General features: G+C 32.4%; 2 protein-coding genes and 2 long non-coding RNA genes across 4 annotated transcripts; 1 reads left to right on the top strand and 3 right to left on the bottom strand.

Annotated features, from left to right (window-relative positions):
* Positions 1-2,709: 2,709 nt before the first annotated feature.
* On the bottom strand, positions 2,710-3,829 carry LOC112026106 (uncharacterized). Its single transcript, XR_010623855.1, has 3 exons — positions 3,053-3,829; positions 2,856-2,961; positions 2,710-2,764 (listed from the first exon to the last, which is right to left on the bottom strand). It is a non-coding gene; the product is annotated as an uncharacterized LOC112026106 (long non-coding RNA).
* A 56-nt stretch (positions 3,830-3,885) lies between these two features.
* On the bottom strand, positions 3,886-5,799 carry LOC136062020 (uncharacterized). The gene is made up of 2 exons (XM_065760586.1): positions 4,944-5,799; positions 3,886-4,703 (listed from the first exon to the last, which is right to left on the bottom strand). The coding sequence occupies exons 1-2, from the start codon at positions 5,797-5,799 to the stop codon at positions 3,886-3,888; spliced, it is 1,674 nt and encodes a 557-aa protein (XP_065616658.1).
* Positions 5,800-9,664: 3,865 nt separating this feature from the next.
* Positions 9,665-11,428, bottom strand: LOC112026107 (uncharacterized). Its single transcript, XM_024058790.2, has 6 exons — positions 11,209-11,428; positions 10,847-11,088; positions 10,518-10,739; positions 10,297-10,389; positions 10,104-10,205; positions 9,665-10,006 (listed from the first exon to the last, which is right to left on the bottom strand). The coding sequence occupies exons 1-6, from the start codon at positions 11,426-11,428 to the stop codon at positions 9,665-9,667; spliced, it is 1,221 nt and encodes a 406-aa protein (XP_023914558.2).
* Positions 11,429-17,093: 5,665 nt separating this feature from the next.
* LOC136062015 (uncharacterized) lies at positions 17,094-18,546 on the top strand. Its single transcript, XR_010623856.1, has 3 exons — positions 17,094-17,293; positions 18,054-18,258; positions 18,409-18,546. It is a non-coding gene; the product is annotated as an uncharacterized LOC136062015 (long non-coding RNA).
* Positions 18,547-27,306: the final 8,760 nt, after the last annotated feature.

Here is a 27,306-nt window from a genome sequence, read left to right as displayed (position 1 = left end):
TTAGATGGCTTGCTGAAGGACCCAATACTGAAGCTAGACGGATGAAACGATATGTTGTCAATGGTACTAAATTCCGAACTAAAGATTATGAGGAAAATAAGAAAACTCAAAACAGTGGAGTCAGTGTAACAATAGAAGGAGGCATTACTTACTACGGTGTTCTATCTGACATAATTGAATTGAATTATTATGATAATTTGAGATACATATTATTCAAATGTGATTGGGTTGAGTTGAACAGGTAGGGGATATAAGATAGATGAATTTGGGTTTCCCCTTGTCAATTTTTCACATTTAATACATGTTGGGAAGAGAATGACAGATGACCCATTTATTTTGGCATCTCAAGCTTCACAAGTATATTATGTTGAAGATGAAAGAGACAAGGATTGGCTTGTTGTTGTCAAAACAAAACCAAGGGATGTGTTCGACGTTGGTAATGGCGATTTGAGTGATAATGATGTAGACATTTATTGTGATAATGAGCCATATGATATTGAAAATCCACCTAATAATGCGAATGACAACCTAAATTGGGCTCGAAATGATGTAGATGGAACCATAGTCGATACACCACTTCCACTTGATGAAGAGAATTTTATGGATGATTCTGAGTCTGAAGAAGATTACTAGTCACAGGAGGGAACGTGTTTCATTGTTTTAGTGATTCTTGGTGATTAATGCTTTCAAGGGAGAATATTGTTTCATTGTAGCTTGCCTAATTAGTTTATCATTGCTTGAGTACTAGTCTATATTGTTTTTATTGTAATGTGTCTAGTGACTATTTTGGATTTGAAACAATAATATTGGTTGCAATATTTACTTTTTTAGTGTGAGTTTTTAAATTGTGGATTTAAAACAATATTTTCTCAGCTACTAGGACTAACCTTTTGCCAAGGTGTATGAGCCATTTTATTTTCAAAATTTTTATTAGAGTAATACATAAATAGCATTATACCTAGTCCAATAGCTTGGAATTTATGCTCTTCTCATTTCTTTAGGCTAGCTGAGTTCCCGCACGATGGGCGGGGAAACTTATTATTAGTTTTTCTCAATATTTCAATAATTTTAGCCAAGAATCTTGCAACTTAACTGGTTGTCACATTTCTAACAGGGACGTCCAAGTTTACATCCCCCACCCCAACAATCGATGTATAAAAAAAATTATTTCAATAATTTTTCCAGTAAAAAAATTGTAATATTTAGTTATTTTATATACAAAATTGAAAGATAGTAAGAATATTGTAGTGATTTGATTATACTATACATATGTGTGTGTGTTTTCAAAATTGAAAATTGCATAATATAGTAGCTAATATAGACAAACATGTTTCATGCCTACTAAAGAAAATGCAAATATCATTTGAATTTTTTTTTTTTTTTACATTCTTGATTGTGTAACTAAATTTATTTTTTTTCCTTTTTGTTGGACATTGTTTCAGTTGTTGCAAAACCAACTTAATTTGAGCAAGAATACCATATTTCAAACCAATTGTTTCTCACATATAAAAAAATTCAATTGTTTCTAGTATAAATCTTAGAAAAATGATATTAAAATTTCATTATGCTTAAAATAAATAATAGAACAAAATAAACATATTTATTCTATTAGTAATCTTTCTAATCACATAGAATAAATACTAAAATGTTAGTTCCCCCCCCCCCCCCTCACACACACACACACACACACACACACACACATATATATTACATGTCACTAAAATGAGTTAGGAAATTATGGTCTTCTCAATAGGTGTTTGACACCACACTAAGATTGCTGAGGATAAACATCTTCACAATTTAAACCAGTAGATAACAGTAGTACAATGGTTTGGGGGTATTTTTATCATTTAGGGATTTTAGGGATTTTTTTTTTTTTTGTCCATTGTAATCATTCCTAATGTATTTTGTAAATTTGGAGGTCTAGGGGTATATTGTTCATTTTGAAAATTTTAAAAATAGTTCTCTAGTTATGGACATTCTAGAGATGTTTTGGTCATTTTATAATTCTAGGCGTATTTGTGTCATTCTGAGTATTTTAGGTGTATGATGATCTCATTAGGGTATTAGTTTTCTACATTGGAGTATAAAAAATATAAAAATAAAAAAAGACTAAACTTTGTAGTTTTGTATTTAGAAAACACCTATAGAAGCACAAAAAATAAAGTATATTGCAGCAGTTGGGAAACCATTGCAAAAAAATAAAAAATAAAATTGTAGTTTTGTATTTAGAAATCACCTATAGAACACAAAAAATAAAGTATATTGTAGCAGTTGGGAAACCGCTGTAGAAAAAAAAGTATATTATAGCGGTTACAAAAAAACCACTGCTACAAAGAGACTTATAGCAGCATTTGAAAATCTGCTACAATAAACCCATTATAGTAGCATTTTAACTAAGAAAACCTAAACGGTTCATAAGTTTATATATATATATATATATATAATAGGTTCATAATTTAAAATAGGAAAAAAATTCTAAAACTAAATACACTAACTCAAAAACTAAGTTACATGCAGAGAATGAGTTAGGCATTGACAACACTCATCCTAAGATGGTACCTTATTTTGAATACACAACTAAGACTCAAAATTTGAAAAATAATGTAAATATTTGGCAATTGGATTTTTGGAAAATGTTTATCTAGAAATTATATTAAAAGTGCAAGTATAATGCTTTAATCTTACCAAGAAAAAATAATGAAGCAAGCCATCTAACTTTATCAGTAAGTTTCACCTTCTCAGTATTACTCATGGCCACAACCTAAAATTATATATGATATATCAATATGAGCTAAGTAACCCTTATACTACTTCTATTGTATGCAAAAAATTATTAGTAATGAATTACTTACATAATTTCGAAACCAGTCACAAAACTCTTCTATATGGATCTTATTAATAACTCCTTCTGGTACGCGACGTGGACGTATTCTGCTCTTTATTCGATCCTTGTGTAACCTATATAAACAAGTGTAGCATGTGTTATTATTAAGAGTTATCATTTGATTAACATGCTGAAATATGAATCATATTTATCAATATTACTTACTCGCGAAATGGAATAATTTCATTGCTATTGAATAAAACATAACGATGTGCTTGTACCCATTCAGTTGAATCAAGTTGAATATTCGACATTGCTCCTGTAGCATCATCAACGTTTCTAATGGGTCTATTGAATACTGTCTCAACAGATTCCAAATATCATGAGCAGAATATTAAGCACTCTTCTGCAATGTATCCTTCAGCAATAGAGGCCTCTGGATGAGCTCTATTACGCACATAAGACTTAAGTCTTAAGAGATACCTATTTAGAAACAGAAGATAAATAGTGGAATAATGGATTTCATTGAAAAATTTAAATAATTATGACTTACCTCTCAATGGGATACATCCATCGATAATGGACTGGTCCAGCAATTTTTGCTTCAGTGGCCAAATGGATGACTAAATGAACCATGACAGTAAAGAAAGAAGGAGGGAATATTTTTTCCAATTCACATAATGTCATTGCAATTCGAGACTCAAGTTTCTCAAGATCTTCTACTTGTAGGACTTTGGAACATACTTCTCTGAAGTAACAAGATAAATCCATTAAAGTCATACTGACTTTCTTTGGTAAAGCTCCTCTTATTGCTATTGGAAGAAGTTGTTGCATTATAATGTGACTATCATGACTCTTCAAACCAAAAATTTTGCGTTGTTTAAGTTGGATACAACGTGAAATGTTTGAAGCATAGCCATCTGGAACTCTTATTTTCTTCAAAACTCTCAAGAAACTATCCTTTTCTTTTGGAACCATTGTAAAACAAGATCGTGGCATATATGTCTTATCATCTCCCCTCTTTTCTGGGTGAAGTGTATGTCTTATACCCATATCTTTTAGGTCTTCAAGTTATCTTTAGTCTTGCGTGGCAATTCTAGCACTGTGCCAAGTACATTGTCTGTAACATTTTTTTCTATATGCATCACATCAAGATTATGCCGCAACATGTGATTCTTCCAATAAGGCAATTCAAAAAATATACTTCTCTTCTTCCATCCTTTTGGTTCTTGGTCTACATCTTCCTTTCTCTTTCTCTTTTTTTTTTGGACTTTGGTCTTTTTCTTCCCAAAAATACAATTAATGCGTTCAGTTTGCTCCATGATGTCAATTCCAGATGGTATAACAGGGGCTTTTTCCATTTCATCGGTCCCATCAAAAAATTTTCTATCTTTACGGAAGCTGTGATCTTCTTCCAAGAATCGTCGATGACCCATATAACAATATTTCCCTCCATATTTTAACCATTGAGATCGAGTATTCAAATTACAAGAAGGACAAGCAAAGGCCCCTTTAGTGCTCCAACCAGATAAATCACCATATGCAGGAAAATCATTTATCGTCCACATCAATGCTGCATGCATCTTGAAATTCTCATTAGAAGACACGTCATAAGTTGATATTCCATCATCCCACAATTCCTTCAATTCTTCTATTAAAGGTTGTAAATACACATCTATATCATTTAAAGGTGAACTTGGCCCAGGTATAAGCAAGGATAACATGAAAGAAGATCTTTTCATGCACATCCAAGGAGGTAGATTGTATGGAATCAAAACGACCGGCCATGTACTATGACTAGTACTCATATTCCCAAAAGGATTAAATCCGTCAGCTGCTAATCCAAGTCTAACATTGCGAGGGTCAGATGAGAAATCTATATAATGATTGTCAAATGTTTTCCAAGCAAGAGAATCGGCGGGATGTCTTATTATTCAGTCATTTGTGCGACCCTCAACATGCCATTTCATTGAAGAAGCTGTTTTGGGAGACATAAACAACCTTTGTAGTCTTGGCTTTAAAGGAAACCAACGCAAAACCTTAGTAGCTTTTTTCTTTCTTGTCTTGAATGAAGCATTCATCAAATTATCCTTATCTTTCCTGCTATTCTCCTTACCTTTCCCATTATTCTCCTTATCATTTCCACTATTCTTCTTATCATTCTCATTTGTTGCCCACCTGGAAGTATGACAGACTTTACACTCTTCATCATTGGCATTCTCTTTCCAAAATAACATACAATCATTTATACATGCATCAATCTTCTCATAACCAAGTCCTAAATCCTTAATAATTTTCTTAGCCTCATATGTGTCTTTCGGTAACTTCGCATCGAAAGGAAGCATATCTTTCAAAATTTGGAGCAACATTGTAAAAGACTTATTGCTCCAGCCATTAAGGCACTTTAACTGATATAAAATCACAATGGCAGACAACTTGCTAAAATTCTTGCACCCTTCATACAAATGTTGATCAGCATCTTTAAGTAAACTATAAAACCTTTGCGCATCTTGATTAGGACCTTGCCTAGATTGTTGCACATTCGGGACTTCTTCTGGTGGTTCTGAAGAATTATTATTATCTCCAGATTCATTCATTATGTGGCCACGCAATAAATCATGCATCATATTAGGTATATCACCATATTCAGTGGAAATGTCTTGTGAATTCAAGAATTCTTGTGCATTCAAGGTCTCTTGGACATGACTTGTACTAGTTTCACAAGAAGTTGTTGCAGTAGTCAAGGGTTCTCCATGGAAAAACCAACATTCATAACCATTGCAAAATCCAAAAGATACTAAGTGATCCCGTACAGTGTTGACAGCAAGCATAGTTGAATTCACACAGTTTTCACAAGGACATGAAACCATCCCATCCATAGTCTTTACTTTGGAAGCAAACTTCAGAAAGTCGTTAATCCCTTGTACATACTCTTTTGAATGCCTAGGTTTTTTCATCCAGCTCTTATCCATTAGTATCAACTGCTCTACAAGAGAAATTAAATCAAGCTGAAATTAAATTAATAAGGCCATAAACAAAAACAATAAATTACGTACTTGCACCATTATCAGGCCTACCTTCTTTAAATGTAGGAACATGATAAATCCTTGCCCAAAAAATTACAAACTTGCACCATCAATTACTGTCTAAGTCTGGTTTAGTTTAATTTGGACTGCCAAATAATTTTTCTTTGTTGACCTACCTAGGTGAATTGTAATATATTAAATTAGTCCCTGACCCATACGATGCACAGAAAAACTATAAAAAGTAAGATCCAAAGGAAATTATTTGCAAAATTATGGTATTAGAATGTATTACAATTAATGAAATGTAAGTACTCTCTAAAATAAATACTTAATAAAAACTTGTTTCTACATATTTTATAACACTAATAGTACTTATGTAAATTTTCTAACATATTGATAAGTAAAAGTATTGAGAATTTTTTTTTTACTTTATAATTCAATAGTTATAACGGGCGGATATTTTAACATAAAAAGCAAACCAAAGCTGTCCTCATGAAAAAATCAATCTTTTGTAAGTATACATCAAAGCACTGTCCAAAAAAATTGGTTTGGTTTGATTTTTTTTCTTTTTCTTTTTTTTTTTTTTTTGGAGAAAAATTGCATTCAGTTTTATTGGGTTTGAATTCTAAACAATGAAAAGGAACCATAAACAGTCACAGACACAAAATAAAATAAAGTCTTTACAAAACAAATATAGAGAAAGACATTAGCTTTGTATACAAACGTTAAACCTAAGATCCACACACACATACACAAATAATAAATAAAAAATTCAAGGGAGTCAATTTTGTATTGGAGGGTGTACCGGTTGAACCAATGGAACGATATATTTCAATATCAATCAATACCGGTGTACTATTTTGAGATTACCGTTAATTATATAATTATAATATCAATAATAAGTATATAATTTAACATAAAAAAACATTACTATTGTACAATTTACGTAATTTGTTTGTTTTTTTTTTTTTTTATAGGCATAGTCTACAACTATAATATATATATATATATATATAAAAGTACTTTTTTTGAAGTTAAAGATTGGAATGGTTCTCATATTGTACAGAGAGCAAACAAGTACTCCCAAGCCACGTGTCCATTCGGATGGGAGTGAATAAAAGGACTAGTCTCTTTCACTTCCCATCAGACCACAAGTTCCAAAATGTGCATGGATATTCACAGAGGAAAAAACAAGGAAAAGAGGGGGAAGAGCAAAAAGTGAAATAGAAAAACAGAAGAAGAAAGAAGTAAAAGAAGGAGAAGCAGGTGATGAGGCGACAAACTTGAAACTGAGAACTGAGAAACAACAGCAGCTTGGTCGATCTGCAATGACTAGTAAGTAAATTTTTTAAAGATTTTAATAAGCGTCAACTTCTTCTTCTCTTGTTATTCTTTTTCTAAGCCTTCCCTTAGAGGTTTTGGTTTCAGCCCGATATCAAATTACCGGCCGAAATCCGGAATTTACTCCGATATGAACGGAACAACTCCGGTTCAGCTGATATTTTAGCCGGAATGAAATATTAGATTTTCTGTATGGGCCAAGGTTCTGGCACGGTAAATACCGGCAGTACCGGCCAGTACGGTACAAAATTATCTCCATTGATAAAACACCAATAATAAACAAAATTGACATAAATAACCAAGGAAGAAGCTAAAGCTGTAATCAAAATATGCCAAAACTATTTCAAAAACAAAAGCGTGATCAAGAGAATATTTACCTCGACGGAGAGATCAGAACACCCAAAGAGAAAGAGAGATTGAGAGTGCGCAACGTCCCAAAGAGTTAGGGATTTATTTTTCTATTTGGTTTGGGCTTTGACTTTGTACAAGTCTGGGCTCTAATATCGGATTGTTGTTGTTGTTGTTTTTTATTTTTTATTTTTTTTTTTTGAAAGAGTCGGATTGTTGTTGTTCGTGTACAACAAGGTTACAAGCATGAACCGACCTTCTCTAATATATAAATATGTGATGTTATATGGCTTTTTTTTTTTTCTTTTCTTTTTTTAATGGGATGTTATATGGCTTTAGTTAGTGGTAGAATTCTTCTTTTTTTTTTTTTTTTTTTTTTTTTTTTGAGGAAAAAGTTAGTGGTAGAATTGTATTGTGTGAGAATATATATATATATATATTAGAAACGTCCCGAAGAGCGCGTGATTGACCCACATTAAATCCTAGTCCCATTAATATTAGGTTTGGGTTGCCAAATCCAATTAGTACTTGGATTGTTGTTGTTTGTGTATAGCAAGGTCACAAACATGAACCGACCTTCTCTAGTATATAAATATGTGATGTTATATAGTTTTAGTTAAGTGCGAATAAACTAAGGTGCTCTCTCATTATTTTCACAATACTTAAGTATTAGCTTTTTGCTTTTATTTCTAAAAGAAGTTTGCCAACTTTTAAAGAACCAATTAATCTTCTTGCTTATGTGGGTGTCATTTTATCTAAACAATTTTTTTTTTTTGAAAGAAATAATTTTTATTTAATTTTGATAGAAATAGATAATTTCTCCTTCTTATAACAGATAAGATAGATAAGAACAAATAATTTGACCTCTCAAGACTATAAAATATATGGAAAAAAATAGAGTATGTTACCAATTTTTTAATCTTTAAATTAACTTGTACCATATTACTATCATAACTTGTACATAGAGAAGTACTATTAAGTATTAAATACATAGGGAAACACATGTTAATGACTGTAAAGCAACAACACATCTTGTACTAGACACATGACTCATAAGTAATAAGTTTGCTGCTTTTCATTAGAGAAATTAACCTTCTCTATTCATTCTGACCATAAAGAGAGTTGTTAATCAATTGGTAATCTTTGAGCAAAAATATAGCATACGCAAAAGTCCTATTTGAACTTGTGCTTGTTTCTTGACAAAATTAACTAATAAAGTAGTAAAGAAGAATAGGATAAAATCAGCTATTTATGTATTAGGATCAATTAGATCCATATGTTAATTTCATTTTTTTAGAAACAATTTCACTGGGAGTTGAGGCATGATGAAACCAACTAATAACAAAAATCATAAATTCCAAGCTATTGGACCACATATAATGCTATTTATGTATTAGTCTAATAAAAAATTTGAAAATAAAATGACATAAGCTTGCTGCCATAATAAGTCAGGTTAGTCGTGATAGCAAAGAAAATATTGTTTCAAATTCAGAATTTAAAAATTCACATGGACAAAGCAATTGCAGACAATAATATTGTTTAAAATCCAAAATAAATAGTGATCTAGACACATAACAATAAAAACAATATAGTTTGGTATCCAAGCAAACATAAACTAATTTGGCAAGTGATAATAAAAACTAAGGCCATAATATTCTCCTTTGAAAGCATTAATCATCAAGAATCACTACAACAGTGAAATATGCTTCCTCTTTACTGCTCCAATGCTCCCTCTTTTTTTCTCCAATATATTGTCATCTTTCCTGTAATATCAGAAATAATATATCTCCATTAGACAAAGTATGTTGCCATTTACAATACTTCTATTGAATAAAATTTGAAATATCAAGTGGTTTTCTTTCTGGTTAGAATCCTAAATCAAAAATTAAAAAATTAAAAAGTTGATCAATTATCAATTAGAAAGAAATACAATAAAATAAAATAAAACTTACTTCAGTTTTCCATTTCATCAGTTGCAGCAAAGGGATGCCATGGAGATTGTTGATGAGGGGAACCTCTAGCCACATCTTTGTCCTAAATTATGAAGTAAAACAATAATATAAAGATATAAAATAACATAATTTAGTAATCCTAACAAAACATGTAAAGCATAAAGAATATATCACATATTTATAACCTGTAAATCAGTATTAGCAGGGAGTTGAATATGCTGCATAACCATTGCCAACTTATCTTCTAAGGTTGATACTTTATCTGTCAAGCGACGTATCTTATCATCTTTCAACCTCTCTTCTTCACTAGTTATCCTTATCCCTCCATAACAGCTATTTTTTGAGCCACTTTGGTTAGAAGGAGTTGGCCCAAATCCTAAACCCCGCACACGACCATGTTTCTCTTTACCCATTACCTTAGAAAACGCATCTGTGGAACACCATGCTATACTTCCATTTGCACCTTCAGGCAAGTCACTAGCTTCTTGACTCATTAACTCCTTCAGTTTGTCCTAAGAATCAGGATAATAATTATAAATTTTGTTTTTAAAAAAAATGGAGAATGGTAGAAATAAAGTTCTTATACTAAAAAAATATGATGACACATACAATTTTCTCACTTGCATCCTCATTAACAGGCATCCCATCCTTTTTTTTGTGAAGCTTTACATATAGCTTCCCTCGATTTGGTGCAACCCCATCTTTTTTGAACTGCATCACAAATATATTAATTATTTTAATGGATGCAATTGAATGTAAGCAAAATATACAAACTATTTCCAAGTACTAACTTTGTAATTACCATATCAAAGGCATGTTGTGCATAAGATTTTGATCCTGCAGTGTGTACATCTTTTTTCTTTTTACTGGCTTTCTTACCAGCCTTACTACGTTCCTACATTCAACATAAAAACACACTGATTAAAATTAAAGTTAATTCACTTTTCTTTTCATTTGTATTTATGAATAAGTGTTCTACCAAAGCATTAGATGCCATAATGTATAAGATAATGTTATTTATACCAGTCCATCTTTACTAAACCAAAAGTTTACAAGTGTAGCAAAATCTTGGCGATTCACTGTACTTGGGGCCTCAGCTACTATCCCTGCCGCAGTTTTTGACTCATCATAATGCTTTGCTTTCAAGGCGCACTTCCAATTCCTCCACTTTTCACCCAAACCCTTTAAAGTCAGACGTTTGATGATCTTTCTTTCTTCCTCATTTTTGGAAATGTGAAATTTTGACTGAATCACAAATACAAAAAAAGAAAAGAAAAAGAAATGTAACCACATGAAAGAAACATTTAAAATTTTAGAAATAAATATAGTTTTTGGTACTAGAATTTAATTACCTCAATAATAGTCCAACATTTTTCTTTGTAGTCATTCGGCACTTTACGCCAATTAAAATAATTAATTGGACATAAGTTAGGCTTTCTTGCAACAGTGCCTACAAATCGATTAAAAATAATACCTTCACGTTCAACTGGTTGAAAACAGCCATTAAAAGATAACTGGACCTTTTTCCCATCAGTTAAATTCCATATCTCAGACATACGTGTTATCCCACGTGTGCTACGTACACCTGCATGATCTATTTATACAAAAAACAAAAAAACAAAAAAATGTGGTCAACAACAAAAGCATACTTTTAATTAAGATTTTCTTGTGAAAAATGACTACAATAAAACATATTTATTTAATTTCATAATACCTGTAATTTGAACTTCTATATTTGTAGATTCCTCATCTGAATTATCATCTGCTTGAGGTTGAGGCACTAATAGGACACTTGATCGATTAGCTGATGGGCCAGGTGAATGATCAAGAGATAGTGTGTCTTGTGACTGATTAGGCCCTAATGACCCATCTGATGGGTCTTGTGGCTGTGGCTCAATTTCAGCATTAACTATACGAAACCGTTTCTTTCCCATATCTATTTAGAAAAATATCAATATAGATAATTATCAACACAAATCACATATTCATTATACATAAATCCAACAAGGAATGTATAGCAATAACGCTAACCTAACAAATAATTTATCACCCTATAAGAATGCTTTTTCAGATAATTGGTATTGTGGAGTTACATAGAACTGATACTAATCATGGTTTTTGTGTACACAGCAAGTTTTCATGCGGGCTGGTGAAAGAAACAACTTAGCAAATGCTAGCGGTAAGATTAGAGAGTGTGAAGGATTTTCCTTGTGTAGTTATAGTTTTTTTTTTTTTTTTTTAAATCTACTCTATTGCATTGAACGAATCTTCTTTATTCATCAAACCCATACACAATTACATCTGTAAGCCAATTTCTCGTGATTGACATCAAGGCCAAGAGACTTCAATGAGTAGATTTAAAGCATATAAATCAAAACGGCATACAAACAATGTTTAACCGAAAACACCATACCACCTTCATTAAAATTTAAATTAAGTCTTTTTTTTTTTTTTGGAACCCGAAACGATAGAAACTTTTATTTAACTAAGTCGAGTATACAGAGTAAGGCTAGACCCAACTATCTTAATATTAGCATACTTTGACTACCTCTGTACAATCTATGACATTAGAAAGAAGAAAAAAATGAATGAGAAAATTACAAACCTTCTGAAAAATTAGTTCCTCCTTGCGATAGAGAAGTGAAAGACAGACGGTTAAGAGAGACAAAAGAGAAGTGAAAGCAAGGCAAAGAAATATTTCGCGCCCGCGCCAAAATATATCTATTTTTCTTTTCAGAATACGCGCCAAAATATATCTAAGATTTGAGTATTATGGATAAAAGAGAATTTCAAACCTTCGGTTACACAATTTTTTTTTTTTTTTTAAGATTTTTTTTTAATGGGATAAATATTAGTTTTTGGTAGTCATCTATTTCAAAATGAAGATTGCTAACGATTGAAGAGCAAACTAATCTTCAGGCTATTACGTGGGTCATGTAAGAAATTAATTTTTTTTGGTGAAACAAATAATTTTTATTTTATTTTTTTATGGAAATAGATAATTTCTTCTATTTATAATAGATAACGTAGATAAGAACAAATAATTTTAGTTCTCAAGACTATAAAATATGGAGTATGAAAAAAAATTGATTATGTTATCAACATACTCAATTTTTTCAGCCTTAAAACTGAATTGTACCATATTTTTGTCATAACTTCGGGAACAATTAGTCCAAAATCTTATAAAAATAAAATAATTTATAATGACCAATATAAAAATCTAATAATATGATAGTTTGTTATTTTGATTAAAATTACTCATTAAAAAAAATAATAACGTAACTATATGGAGGTGGGCAAATTCCGTTGTTCAAAATCCATTGTCCTTATTGTTGAGTTGTTGCCATGGGTTTTGACCATACTAAGGCCAAGTGCAACATGGTGAGATCTAGGCTTTTTATTTTTATAATATAACAAATTTAGTTAGGAGACACCTAACTACTAACATCGACATTGGTCTAAAGGCTAGGGCCAAAAAACTTCCAAAATAACTGATGAAGCTGAGAAATTCACCAGTGAGTCACACGATGTCTTCGCGCTCGACCGTAAACCTACACAATACAAAGAAGAAAACCTATCAAAGGGCACCGGTGTGGTGCCGGCCAAATACCCTCCGAAGGTTAAGTCAGAAAGTATTCTCACAACTTTAGAGTGCTAGAGAGGGTAAATAATGTGTACCTTTATTGGTGAGAGTATTGGGACTTTTATAATAGTCGAAAGTTTTTCCTCTTAGACTTGGCATCCAAGTCTTTTTCTTGTAGAAATCCTCTTTTTTAGAGTTCGAAACGTGGTGGACAGATCTTCTCCTTATAGGGAAGATCTTTACCAAATACATGAGATATCTAGAGTCCAAGTAGCGCAAGGACTCTGTTTAGGGCCTTACGAGAATGGGCCAAAGTATTTCCACTAAGGGGTCCAACAGGCCCATGGCCGACCAGCCCATCTTTCTTCGTTCCGTCCGTATCAGGTCCGTCCACCTAAGGTCCGTCCACTTAAGGCCTCGTGTAAATAACGGGCTCGTCTGTTCTTATGTTCGCGGACTATAGTCAGCCCGTACAATCACAATAGGCATCCTAGCGCGTATTTTCTCCCTTTCAATAACTAATGAAGTCTTCAAATTATAAACCAAAACTTTAAGTGCATTATTGAGAAGCAAATGAAATTACTAATGTGGGTGTTGGGGGGGGGGGGTGGGGGGGGGGGGGGAGGAAAAATCAAAGAGGATTGGGCCTAGGTTGAGCCTGAAGGGGACCAATTATGTATTAAGGAAAGGGAATGGGCTCAAACCAAGCATTTTGGCCCAGAGGTCAAGGGAATTAGCCCAGAGAAGACGTGTCTGAAAACAAACCATCATCTAGAATTCTGATAAGACCAACCAGAGGAAGGTTTGAACAAAAAGCCTGTGTCGAGGAAGAGGACAGGCTCAAAAATGTAAACAGGCAAATGACGGCTATCAGGCTACATCTAGGATACTATCTGGCTGAGGAACAATAATTTCCCCAAGTGAAGGTTGGAGGAAGCTTACTTAGAAAGTAAACATCTCATTCACATTAAATGCACTGCACCAACTTATCATGCCACATTTATGGTGAAAGGTCGAATTTGTGTGAAAACGCAAGCGCTGTTTAGACCCCCAAATTACAATAAACTACACTAAGTCATATTCATCATATATCAATCATTAAAATGAAATCTAAAAGAGTAGGGAAGAAGAATGCAAACATAAGATAACACGTCGATGTGTTATCGAAGAGGAAACCGAAGAACTCGGCAAAAAACCTCTCCGCCATCCTCCAAGCAGTAAATCGATCCACTAGAGAATGAGTTGGAGTACCCAAATAACAAAAGACCTTCCAAGCCTAGTCTACCCCATGTACTTGAACCCTCCAAGCTCCTACTATTAACTGACTTGACGAAGCATTGTCTTTTTTAGCTTTTCGAATCACGCAATTCAGCTCGATTGCATCCACCAAACAAATGGCTTCTTCCAATACTTCCGAGCAGCTCCAAAACCTCACTTTATACTCAAAATGGGTGTGGTAAGTATTTGGGCTATCAATCTCTCAATGATTTGGATATGGAGAGGTAGGAGTTGAGGAAAACTACAATGGATTGTGTAGAGGATTGTGGGTATGACAATCTCTAACTCTTAAGGGTTATGGTTAGGGTTTTCTCTCTGAAAAAACACTTCTCTCAATATGTGAGTAATGTGAGTATAAATAGTGTGGGTAGAGAAATGGTGTATCAGATATGACAAAATGGCAAAAAAGAATGTTTTGCGGGTATCTCGCAAGAAGGCCTTACCCGCAAAATACTCGCAAAAACCAGTTGTCATTGTCTGTCATCACTCTTCGCATTCCAGTCATGTGCTGAGCACATGGCTTCACTTCACGTGAAGTCTTCTCACGAGCTACCTGCGAAAACTCCTTTAATCTTCAATGATATCTTAAGTCTTCACACTCTCTCTCACACACAACCCATACTAAGAAATCCCACATAAAATACAAGATACATAAGATTGAACAAAATTACAATCAAATTGGCACGGATTTAAAGCCAATACAAAATAGTTGTAAATCACAACTTTACATATTGTTAAATGACTCTCTTGAACAGTGTTTTGACAGCCTATTACCTTCATATCTTACTCTTAAAAGGAGGGAAAATGGAAGATGGGACAAGTATCCCACTTGAAAAACCATCCACCCTACAAGTGGACAGCTGAGATGGCAACAATTGACCTCTAAATGGGAAAAGATATATTATATTAAGGGATGGAAAAAAAAATTAAGTCTAGAGATAGATTATTGTAATAAAAACTTGAATATTATCATCCTATACTTGAATATTATAAACACTTGAAGATTAAGTCTAGAGATAGATTATTGTGATCACCCTCAAGTATAAGTAGTCTTCCTCAGACAAACCGATGAGAGTTTATAAAAGAAGAGTATTAATTCAACCTCCACTCTACCAACATGGAAATAATTTCTCATTGATTCTTTTTTCTACCCCTTTCAAGCTTTAGTTTTCAAGTCTATCTCTTTGAATGCTAGAAGGCCTCAAGACTCTCTAGTTTGGAAGAGTAGTAAATCATGAATTTTTTTTTTTGGTCAAAGTAAATATTTTTGCAGTAGTATATCATGGCAATTGCCACGAAAATTCAGCATCTACTCCCAATACAGGGCGAGCTCATTCCATTTAGCTTTTAAAGTTATTAATTATTTTGATATTATTGCTTAATTTATGGTAATTTTTATATGTTTATTACTATATTTATGGTTGTAATTTTATTTTAATTTTATATATATGAGAATTGATAAAAACCATATAGGTTAGGTATGACCTGTTAATCAAAAAGATTATTAAAAACGGCTCATTTGCATTGACTTTTACATGACTTGTTAATTAAATGAGTTAAATGTGTCGGGTCGGGTTGATCTGTTTAATAAACAAGCTGTGTTCAGGTTGAGGATTCCTGACACGTTTACTAAACAGGTTGGGTTCGGGTCAACCCATATAACCTAATACTCATAGCTCAACAAGACACGAACCCGACCCGCAAACACGAATTGCCACATTCTGTACAAATAACCAATCTTGATTAAAAATATAAAGAAATAAAATAATTTTATATTATAAAAATATAGAATAAAAAAACATATATAAAAAAATTAAAATTAAAATATTAATTCTTATTGGTTATATCGAGAATGGCTAAGTTTCTTTCAACTATAAAACATAATGATTAATGCTAAATATATTATTCATAATAAAAAATTTATATATATGCTTATGTATTTTATATTTTTATTAATTAGTAGGTGTCACAAACTATTTTAATTTTTCAAATTCTTTAAATTATAGTTAAAATTAATAGATTTCCCACCATGTCAGAATACTAGTGCTTAGTCCATTGGTTGTCATTTTGGACACTTACCTTGAGAAGGTGGGTTCTAACCCTGCCAATTGAAAGATTTTCAATTTCTTTTTTATTTTTTCCCTCCCAAATAAACGTAGGTGCTGGAAGATTTTTTTTTCCTCCCAAATGAACGTGTGTTGGAAGTGTGTGCTGGAAGTTTTATTTTATTTATTATTTTTTTTTTTTCAAATAAACGTGTGTTGGAAAGTGAAGTGAAGTGAAGTTTCTTTTATGTGCTGGAAGGTTTTTTTTTTTTTTTTTTTTTTTTAAACGTGTGTGGAAAGTGAAGTGTGTGCTGGAAGTTTCTTTTACATGTTTTTTCCCCCTCCCAAATGAACGTGTGTTGGAAGTTTTTTTTTTCCCTCCCAAATAAACATGTGTTGGAAAGTGAAATTCATGTCCCTTTTTTTTCTCCCAAATAAATGTATTTTTTTACTTCCTTTTTATTTTATTTTTTATTAACCCACTGAATCCTTATCTCATCTTGGTTTTTACGTATTATTATTTTTAACTTTTTAAGAGTCCTTATCTTATCTTGGTTTCTAATATTGGCCTTCTTTATCTTTATATCAAAATTGTAGTTACCCCCATATTAAAAAATAAAACCTGTAGCTGCCAATAATTGCTTAGAAAAAATTAAAAGAGTTTTTATTCTCCTCAAGAAAGAAAAAAAAAAAAAAACTTTTGTAGAAGGAGTCGTAACAACAACTCACAGGTGAGTTTTTAACCTCTCTCTCTTTGTCTCCCATTTCATCAATTTTCTGAATCTCCAATATTTTTTTACAATTTTCTCAGAGAAGTTGCTATTTCCTCCAAATCTAAGAGAGTGGAGACTGAAGAGTGATTGAATGTATGGTTTTTAACCATTACTCCCCAGGTAAACATCAAGATTTTTAAACTATTATGCATTTTTTTATTAAATAAATAAATATATTATATAGCATATAAATAGAATAAAATAATTTTAATTATTTATTTGATTAGGTTTTTTTTTTTTTTGATCTATTGAGATTTAGCATTTTTTTTTTAATAAAATGAGTAATGATTGAACTGAGGCTTAGTTTTGGCTTTGAATATGTGCATGTGATTCTTAAATTTCATGAATATATACTAATTTAATCAAATATTAGTGAAAATCAATCTTTTTTCAGGATTAATTACTAAATTTTTTTGTCAAAAAAAAAAACCCAAAATGTCTTATGAATATGATTACAGCAACCTATGAATATGATTACTTATGTTTTTAGTCCTGGTAGCATGTAACAATTAATTAAAAGTATGATTGTGGTGTTGACTACATTTTTTTTGTGCATAAACAAATTTAAGTTGTCTTTTGGCCATTATTTCTAGCCTACTAAACATGAAAGATGTAGGTTTAATCAATTTATAAAGATTGTTGCAACAAACCCTCACTTATGTCCTATTAATGTTGTTAGTTGGCGTACAATGCCAAATGACTACAAAGGAAATTGTTGGAATATAATTGAGGTATTAAAATTTTAGTAACATATAGTAGGCTTCTTTCCAGAATTTCAATGCTTCTACATAGATTTTTTTTTAATAGAAAGAATGCTTCTACGTAGTGGTTATGGTTTTTATTTTATTTTTTTATATATGTATTTGTGTTTCAATCAAAGTTTTACATCCCCCAAGATGAGATTGCAAGAGAGATAATCAAGCGTCATAAATTAAAGAGATTGGGTGACCAATGGAGGAATTGGAAGCATGCTTTGAAAGCAAAGCACTTTGATAAGTCAAAAACTGCAACACAAATAGTGGCTGAGGCTTCAAATATAGTAAATCGCCAAGATTATGCTAAGCTTGTTGACTCTTGGTTTAGAGGTAATACAATAAAAATAATGCACATGAGAAGATATGTATCTGTCATCATTTTTTTTTTCCAATAGCCATTTGATATATTCTCGCAGATTTGCCTATATATATATATATATAGTTTTCACTAATGCAAATATATGGTTTATTGTATTCCAGGAAACTAAGAAAATACATTGGAATATAAAGGGAGACCAAGTTTCATGCTGGAGTGACTTTTGGCATACTTCAAAGGGAATATTTATAGTCTTAGTTTTTATTGTAGGTTGTCTACAATTATTTTATCATTGTCTTATCTTAAGTACCAAAATATATTGTTTATACTTTTATTAAGATATTTGTGATTCCAAACTTCGAATTGTAAAGTTTTATTTCTTCATTTGGATCAATATTATTAACTATTTGCAATTATTTTATTACTTTGATTTTTGGAATTGTGGATTTTAATAACATTCCAAAATTGCTATTAAAAATAATAGCAATTTTTATTTATTTATTTTATTTTATAGCAGTGTTCTATAAAACTGTTGTTAAAGAATATCTAGTAGCAATTCACAAAATTGCTATTAAAAATAATTCATGCTAGATATAAGGGAAGGGTATACAAACATTTTTAATTTTGTTTAGTAGCGGTTTATAGAACTGCTGCTAAAGAATCTATAGCAGCAATTACATAACCACTGGTATAAATAATTAATTTCAAAAAGAAGGCCCTGTGTACTAGCGGTTTTTTTAATTCTCTAGCAGCAATTCATAGAATTGCTGCTAAATAATCTATAGGAGCGGTCACATAACCGTTGGTACAAATAATTAATTCCGAAAGAAATGCCGTGTGTATCAACGGTTTTTAATTCTCTAGCAGTGGTTCTATGAACTGCTACTAAAAAATCTATAGCAGCAGTTACATAACCGTTGGTATAAATAATTAATTCCAAAAGGTAAAGTTGTGTGTACTAGCGGTTTTTAATTCTCTAGCAATGGTTCTATGAACTGCTACTAAAAAATCTATAGTAGCAGTTACATAACCGTTGGTATAAATAATTAATTCCAAAAGGTAAAGTTGTGTGTACTAGCAGTTTTTAATTCTCTAGCAGTGGTTCTATGAACTGCTACTAAAAAATCTATAGTTGCAGTTACATAACCATTGGTATAAATAATTAATTCCAAAAGGTAAAGTTGTGTGTACTAGCGGTTTTTAATTCTCTAACAGCAGTTTATAGAACTGTTGCTATAGATGTTTTCTATACCAGCGATTCCTAAAACTGCTGCTATAACCTATAGTGACCTATAGCAACGGCAACTTAACAGCGGTTATTCAAGTTGTAGCAGTAGTTTAGAAAACAGCTGGTATAGACCTATATGACTTTTAGTAGCATTTTTTAAAAATTTTAGTAGTGGTTACAACCACTGTTAAAAATCAAGTTTTTTGTAGTGTTAAATATATTATTATTAGTATATTATATATATAATATATTTTATATAAGCACTTATAGTATATAATATTATTATTAGTATATATTAAATATATTATTATTAGTATATGTTATATGTTAAATTTACAGCTGATTTAAAAAAAATTATTAAATATATAATATATTTTAAATATATATTAAATATTGGTGGGTCGGGTCGGGTTTGGCAGGTTTGTAATTTTATGACCCACACCCAACCCGACCCGCTATAAAAAAAAATTTTGTGACCCAACCCAACCCACCAAGCCTTAAAAACCGACCCAACCCGACAAGTCGGTGGATTTTCTGCACACTCCTATCAGTTGGTAGCCACCACAACTACAACAACTGCCATTGTCACCACCACCCACAACCACAACCCCCAATCACCAAAATCACAAACAAATCACAAACTCATACTTATAATCACATCACCATTCACCACCAACAACCAGAAAAAGAAAAAGAAAAAGAAAAACAACCCGCCAAAATCATGGCCGCCAAATTCTTCCTCGCATGATCAATATTGAGGAATTGTTTGACCACCATATCAAAAGCCAGAGAGAGAGAGAGAGATGCTATTTTAATTGAAGTGTGTAATATAAAAAAAAAAAAAATTAATTTTTGAGCTACAGTAGATTGCCAAAGATGGCAGTTTACTATAGCTAGGTTGTCAAAAATTTTAAGTATAGTAACCTTCATGTGAATGAGTTTTTGAGGGGAAGAGACCTAAAATGAGTTTTTAGCATCTTTCACACCTTTGATGTGAATGATCTTAGTATCTAAAATAGTGTTGAAGATCTATATACATTGAAAACACAACAAAACTGCTTAAGAAGAGAAAATTTTGATGCATCAAATCTTCCCTGATCAATCGAGCTAATTACCTGGCTCATTTGGGATCGGTGCATTAGGGTTTCCAAAGGTATAAATGCATATTTTTTAAGTTGTCATTATAAGGAGAACATGCGCATATTGAGAGAAGTTACTACAACCTTATGTGCGCCTTGGGTTTCTTGTGCCAAGCTTCTTACAATTCAAAGTTAAAGCGTGTTTGCTGTAAAGATATCTACACTAACAACTTCTACAATTAAGAAGGTTGATTGAGAAGTTAGTCACAAATTGGATATTCGTGCACAACAAAGGTCACTAAGAAAAGTAGTCCAACCAGGTTAGAGTTGCACCTAGACAATTCAGTAGATTCTATTGTACATAGGTGCTTTGGGATCAAGTATATTCCTTGTACTTGTAACCTTAATCTTTGTTAGTGGATTCTTCAATGAGTGGTGACCTATGTATCGCCCATTGTACGTTTTTCTGATCATTTTGTTGTGTCTTGAAACTTACTTTTTCGCTTGCATGGAATTTAGTTTTGGCACTATGGTTGTGCCTAACACGTTGTAATTGGATCGTTGCAAATTTTCACTAATGGTGAAATGGTTGTGCCCAACACATTGTAATTGGATAATTGCATAATTTCGCTAATTAATATATTTTGGTGATTGGATAATTCCAACATTTATATATTAGAAATATGACTCCTTAAACATACCTTTTCAAAAGTTTTATCACAAAACCCATAACAATACCATTAATTCCCTTAAGAGTAATGCTATAGCCACACACTTTTCTTGAAAATTTTAAAAAACTATTGAGGTAGCAAATTTTTATTGGCTCATATATCTGGCTCCACCATTTACATCACTCTTTTACTTATCAATAATTACTCACCACATCAGTTATTTGTAAATAAAAAATAAATAAAAAATTGTAACTCTAGTATTTTCCTCATTTTAAAGGCCATAAAAAATTTTTTATAGATCTCAAATCTAAAACAAAATATACTAGCTCCAAAAAAATTAGCCCAACAACAAAAAATTATCAATAATATCCCCCCCCCCCCCCCCCCCCCCCCAGAAAAAGGTTTTCAGAACTAGACCAGACCAAGAGGTTGGACCGTGAAAACCGAGAATTGAGATGAAAACCAGTTTTTTAAGCATAAAGAACCGGATTTTTTGTTAATTCCGTGAACCCCTAAAACCAGGGTTGGACCGCACGAACCGATGGCAAGAACCGTGCAGCCCAACCCCTTAGCAATTTTTTTTTTTTTTTAAATTTTATATAAACAACTTAACACAATTTTATTCAACTTAATTAAATTGTCCATCTCTTACAAGGAATAAAAAAATTATAATTAAAAATCTTCAAAGATATTCAACTTTACTTCAAAAATTAATCATAAATTTTAATGTTTTCATGGTTATTATTTTATTTTATTAACTTTCTTATTTAATTGTTAAATATATGCTTGAAAATCATTAAATTTCCCTCACATATATAGATATATTAATCAATTTTGCTAGTTTTATAAATTTAATATCTATATTTAGGCTTTAATTAATTATGACGACATCATGATTCGACCCCAGTTCGACCTCGATTCGACCTCAAAAACTTTGAACCTCTCCTTTTTACGGTTCAATGAACGGTCCAAATCTGAAAACCTTGCTTAAAATAAATGTGCCCATAGTGAGTCCTGTCTAGCCCAATGCCTTGACTTATACCCACGGTGAAAGAGTTGCATCTCTTGGCTTGGCAAGTGCTCATTTTTGTAAATGGTGATGATTATATTAATACGCTGTATTGTATAGAACAAGAAATATATCTTTCTTAATTTTCTCATCAATTTCATTAGCGCATTTAGATTTTTGATATTTGAGTATTGTTTTCTTGTAACACAAACTACCCAACGAGTTTCCATTATAGTCTCATCAATATTTTGTAAGAGGCAATAAGTGACAGTATAGAACACTTACAAAGATCCTACTTAATTGTAAGATTGATTAAGTAAAAGCCATACGTAAAAAGAATGCAATTTTTTTTTTTATAATATAAAAACAAAAATATTCATTGTTTCCGCTATCCTACACTTTGACTTCCATGATTTCTTTCAGATATTGTTTCGGTTGCCTCTCTAGAAGAAGGTTATGGACTTGTATCCAAAATTTTGTCGTCATAAAATCAATTGTGTGAACACTCAAATACAGTAGCCACTCTTTTTGTACGTTTCATGCATGAAAGCAATTTCACAATTTTGATACATTCTCCTTTATCAATTTTTCTTCCAATTCTGTTCTAGGACAATAGCTTACCCACAGAAGGCATTCGGCTTGAGCTGCCCCAAAAGCGTACACCGCCAGATCCATCCAATCAGAACAATGATATCATCAACATCTTCTGGGCCCTTCATAACTATAAAATCTAATGGTCTATTTGAATTGAGGAGGAGGGAGAGGGAATAGAGTAGAAGATAGTAGAATTGGCTCAAAATTAAATTATTTTCAGCCAACTTTACTCTTCTCCTCTTCACTCCCCCTCTCTCTCCCCTTAATTCAAACAAGCCCTAAGTTGTAAGAGTATTGACACGAATACGTGTATGGGTTATAACATTTCTTAAAAACTAGGGTACGACGACAGGTCAAAGATATGGTAATTAATTAATTATTTTTAGGTATATTTTAAATATTTTTGGACATAATATGTTTGTATTAGATTTTAAAATTAAGTAACAACAATAAAATGCTTGAAAACATATATAAAATTGAAATAAGCAAGGAAATACTATGACATCCATAAAATATTGTCTAAAATACAAATTAAGAGTTCAAATAAATTAAAAACTTAAGTTGCATAAGTACCCACACGGGTACGTACAGGTGCTTGGCCATTTTAGTTATGTCCGTGCAACATAAGATAAAACAAGAAGAAAAGAAAGATGAGGGGAGGCAAAGAAGCATTGAGAAAGTTGAAACTCTAATGGCCTGTTTGGAAGTTTAAAAAAAGAGGGAGAGTAATTCAATTACCTTATTTAGAAATTTTTTAAAGAATGAGGGGGAGAGGTTTGGAGGGGTTTAGAGGGGTTTCAACTAGCTCTAATCCTTCATTTTTAATTCCCTCAAATTGGAGAGATTTGGAGAGAGAGTAGAGTAGATAAATTATTGACCAAATGAATTCCCCAATTTACCATTTTTAAATTAACAAAATTACAAACCGATTATATAAATAATCTTTGTTTGTTTCTTGAGAAAATTTAAGGAGAACGAAAAAAAAAATTGAATCTCACTATTTAGAAGCTGTCGAGTCGTGAGTTGTTGACAACGACGTCACCAAGTCCACGTTGCTTGCGGTGATCGATCTCAAGTCGGTGGCTGTGCACGAGATTGGGCATTTGCTTGGGCTCGGACATTCATTGGTGGCAGTGGCTTTGGATCAGTACACGTTGGGAGCAATCGTCGTCTCGATTTTCGCACTCGTCATTGCAATTTATAGCTTCGTCACCACGAATAAAAAGGTCACTGGAGAGGCACGAAATAAGGCAGTGAACTGCGTCGTCGTGGCAGCGGTAGCCACTAACAGAGAATGTAGATCCGCCGATGCCAACGTTATCATTGTCGATGCTGGCGTCACCGGCTCCGCTCTCACTCACACTCTTGGCAAGGTTTGTCAATTTCTCTATCATTTCTTTTTCTCTTCTTTCTTTCTCGACAACCAAACAGTGCACTAAGCATTTCGTTTTCTTTCTTTCTTTCTTTCTTTCTTTTTTTTTTTTTTTTTGAATTAAGAAAAATCTACTAAAGTTTATGGATTTGCTTCAACTTTGGCTTGTTATGTGCGTTTTGTTCAGGAAATTAACATGTTAATTATTGAATTTTAGATATAGTAGGCTAATTTGGTTGATGATTTTTCGTAATATGTTAGTACTTTAAAAAAAAAAATCATAATTTGCAATTTCTCTTGTATTTTTTTAATTAGCAATTTTTTTTTTTTTTTTGGTATGATCTATCATAATAGAATTTTTAGATACGCATTTGTATGTATAAACTGCACTAGTTGTTGAAAATCGTGGTTTCGTGTTTATTCTAAGATTTGGACGAATGATAATCAAGTTCAAGACTTTACAAAACTAATAAATTAATCATAGACCAATGTTGCAAGTCCATTTTCAAATAGGGGTAAATTTGTCTATTTAAATCATTTCCTCTCTTCTCCATTCTAATTTTTAAAACATCCAAATAAGATGATGGGCTAATTACTCCCTTCTCTCTTATTAATTTTAAAAACATCCAAACAAAGTAGAAGATAACCATTCCTCTCTACTTTCCTCCCCACTACTCTCCTCCTCTCTAATCCTCTCTACTCTCCTCCCTCTCTAAACTTCCAAACATAGTATAAAGTTATCAAAGAGAAGAATGACGGGTGTGAATAGGTAAAAATAATAATAATAAATAGAAAGTTAGTACAGGGACAGCAGAGTTTAGCGATGAGATCGAGAGTAATAATGTAAACACCACTAGTAGGCTGATTTTTAGTTAATTAGGACTCGTTACCTTTATTTTATTAATGTAAGAACTATGTTAAGATGACAGTTGGTTGATATATAATTGATTATTGCTAACACAATTTTTTTTTTCTTTGTCAAAAACAACCAATAACTTGCATGATCAATTGAGGGTCCATTACTCACAAATTCATGATGGGTTGAGTGACCATAAATTAATGGTTTGGATGATGATGAAACTATGGTGAGGTCATTTGAGATAGGGTTTGTGACATCCCATCTTAGTTGACCGCACTCATCCAATTTTATCTTTTATATATATTGCTGAGATTATTTGTAGATGAAATCACTTAAACATAGCTACAGGGATTAAACTAGATAGACATCTTGTCACTTCTAATTTTGTTCTCATTAGTAAAATTGAAATAGCTTATTAAATCTTCAACATGAAATGATGAATAACAATGCATGAGATGAGAGCACCAATATTTAAAAACAAAAACAAGGAGTGCTTAAAATAAATTCCTTTTTTTTTAATCTCTTATAACAATATTATAATAGAATCCATATGAAAATATCGATTATGGCCCATAAAGCAGAAGAGAACACCCAATTTGCCAAGCGGGCCTCAAAGTGTAGTGTTAGGAAACATTAGAAATTCGAACTAGTCCAAACAAAAGTGGAATGATGAGAAGTAGAGTTAGATTTGATGGACATTTAGAGAGGCCCGATTGAAACTAACTTCATCCCCTAGAACTAGAAATCCATCATCTTGAAATTTCCCATCCAAACTTTAACCTCATTTCATTTCAACTATCCTACTTTCATCAATGGACCCTAATTAACCAGATACCATTCGCAGACTAATAAAAAAAAATTCCATCTAGAGTTTCCATTGAGACCGTGAGCATGTCCTTGAGCTTTCTCATAAGTTTCATCTGGAGTTTCTTTTATAGTGAGGTTGTCATTCAAACACAGAATTTGTTTACCTCTACCAATATGAGTTCACTAGTGCGTAAACCCCTTCAAAGACTTCTTCGGAGTATTGGGTTTCTAGTAGTTGCGAACGAGTTCATTCATGGAGGAGAGATTTTGTAAAAGAGTTCTAGGGCCACTTAGTGGGAGGCGAATAGGCCGTTTGTTTCGATTACAGATAGTCTAGGTTACAAAAGGTATTGTAAATATGAACTAATTGTAATTATTTTTCTTTAGTGAAATTTTCTATAAGATTGGTTACCACCATGGTGGTTTTTCTTTTAAATTGTTCTTGAATAAATTTCCAATAATTAATCACCAAATCCTTGTATGTGTGTGTGTGTGTGTGTTTTTTTTTTTTTGGGGGGGGATTGTGGCTATGTCACTGTGGTATGTTCATTGACAAATTAATTGTCAACTCTAGCACAAACAAAAATCAACTGTTAATCAAATAATTTGGATCGTTGGGGGCATAAATTAGATTCACTTTGTAATAGAATTTTGATGAATAAATTATGTAATAATTTTAATGTACTTATAACATGCCATATGACTAGATAAGAAAATGATAAAAAATGCAAAAAAAAAAAAAATTATGACGTTCATTTAACACAACCATATCATGTCATACAATAAAATTACTATTATATAATATACGACCCAACTCTCAGCTAGATGCCTTTGATTATATTAGTCAGGATGGTTCTTTCATGTTAGTATATACAACAGATGTTTTGTTAAGCTAAGGTGTTGTTCAAGTAATTGCTAAGACTTATGTCCTTTCCTTAGAGCATAGACCCCAAAAGCTGAGAGCCCAGTCTCTCCTTTCTCTCTCGGCGTACGATAAGATTCAGTCGTTATCGTGCGCGCGAGCTTTTCTCTGCCTTTCTCGCGAGCGTTGCTTCGGGAAGTGGCTATTTCTTGCCCCTCTGTGGCTCCTTGCTGCTGTGTGGGGTGGATTGCCTTCTGTGTTCATCTGAGAGCCCAGCCTCTCCTTCTCTCTCGGCGTACGATAAGCTTCAGCCGTTATCATGTGCATGAGCTTTTCTCTACCATTCTCGCTAGCTTTGCTTCGGGAAGTGGCTATTTCTTGCCCCTCTGTGGCTCCTGGATGCAGTGCAGGATGGATTGCCTCCTGTGTGTGGCAGTTGTTTTACACGGCTGGTATTGGGATCGTTGAGTCCGTGCATCAAGGACCCTATCTGAAAATTGAGAAAGCCCATATTGTAAGTACTTTATATACTGCTTTTATATATTCTATTACTAGTAGCTTGTTGGTTGAGTTCGTGTAGT

The sequence above is a fragment of the Quercus suber genome, unplaced genomic scaffold (assembly GCF_002906115.3).
Source record: "Quercus suber isolate HL8 unplaced genomic scaffold, Cork oak 2.0 scaffold_373, whole genome shotgun sequence".
Taxonomy (NCBI): Eukaryota; Viridiplantae; Streptophyta; class Magnoliopsida; order Fagales; family Fagaceae; genus Quercus; species Quercus suber.
Note: the sequence above shows the minus strand (reverse complement) of the source record. Positions and strands in the feature narration are given on the sequence as shown.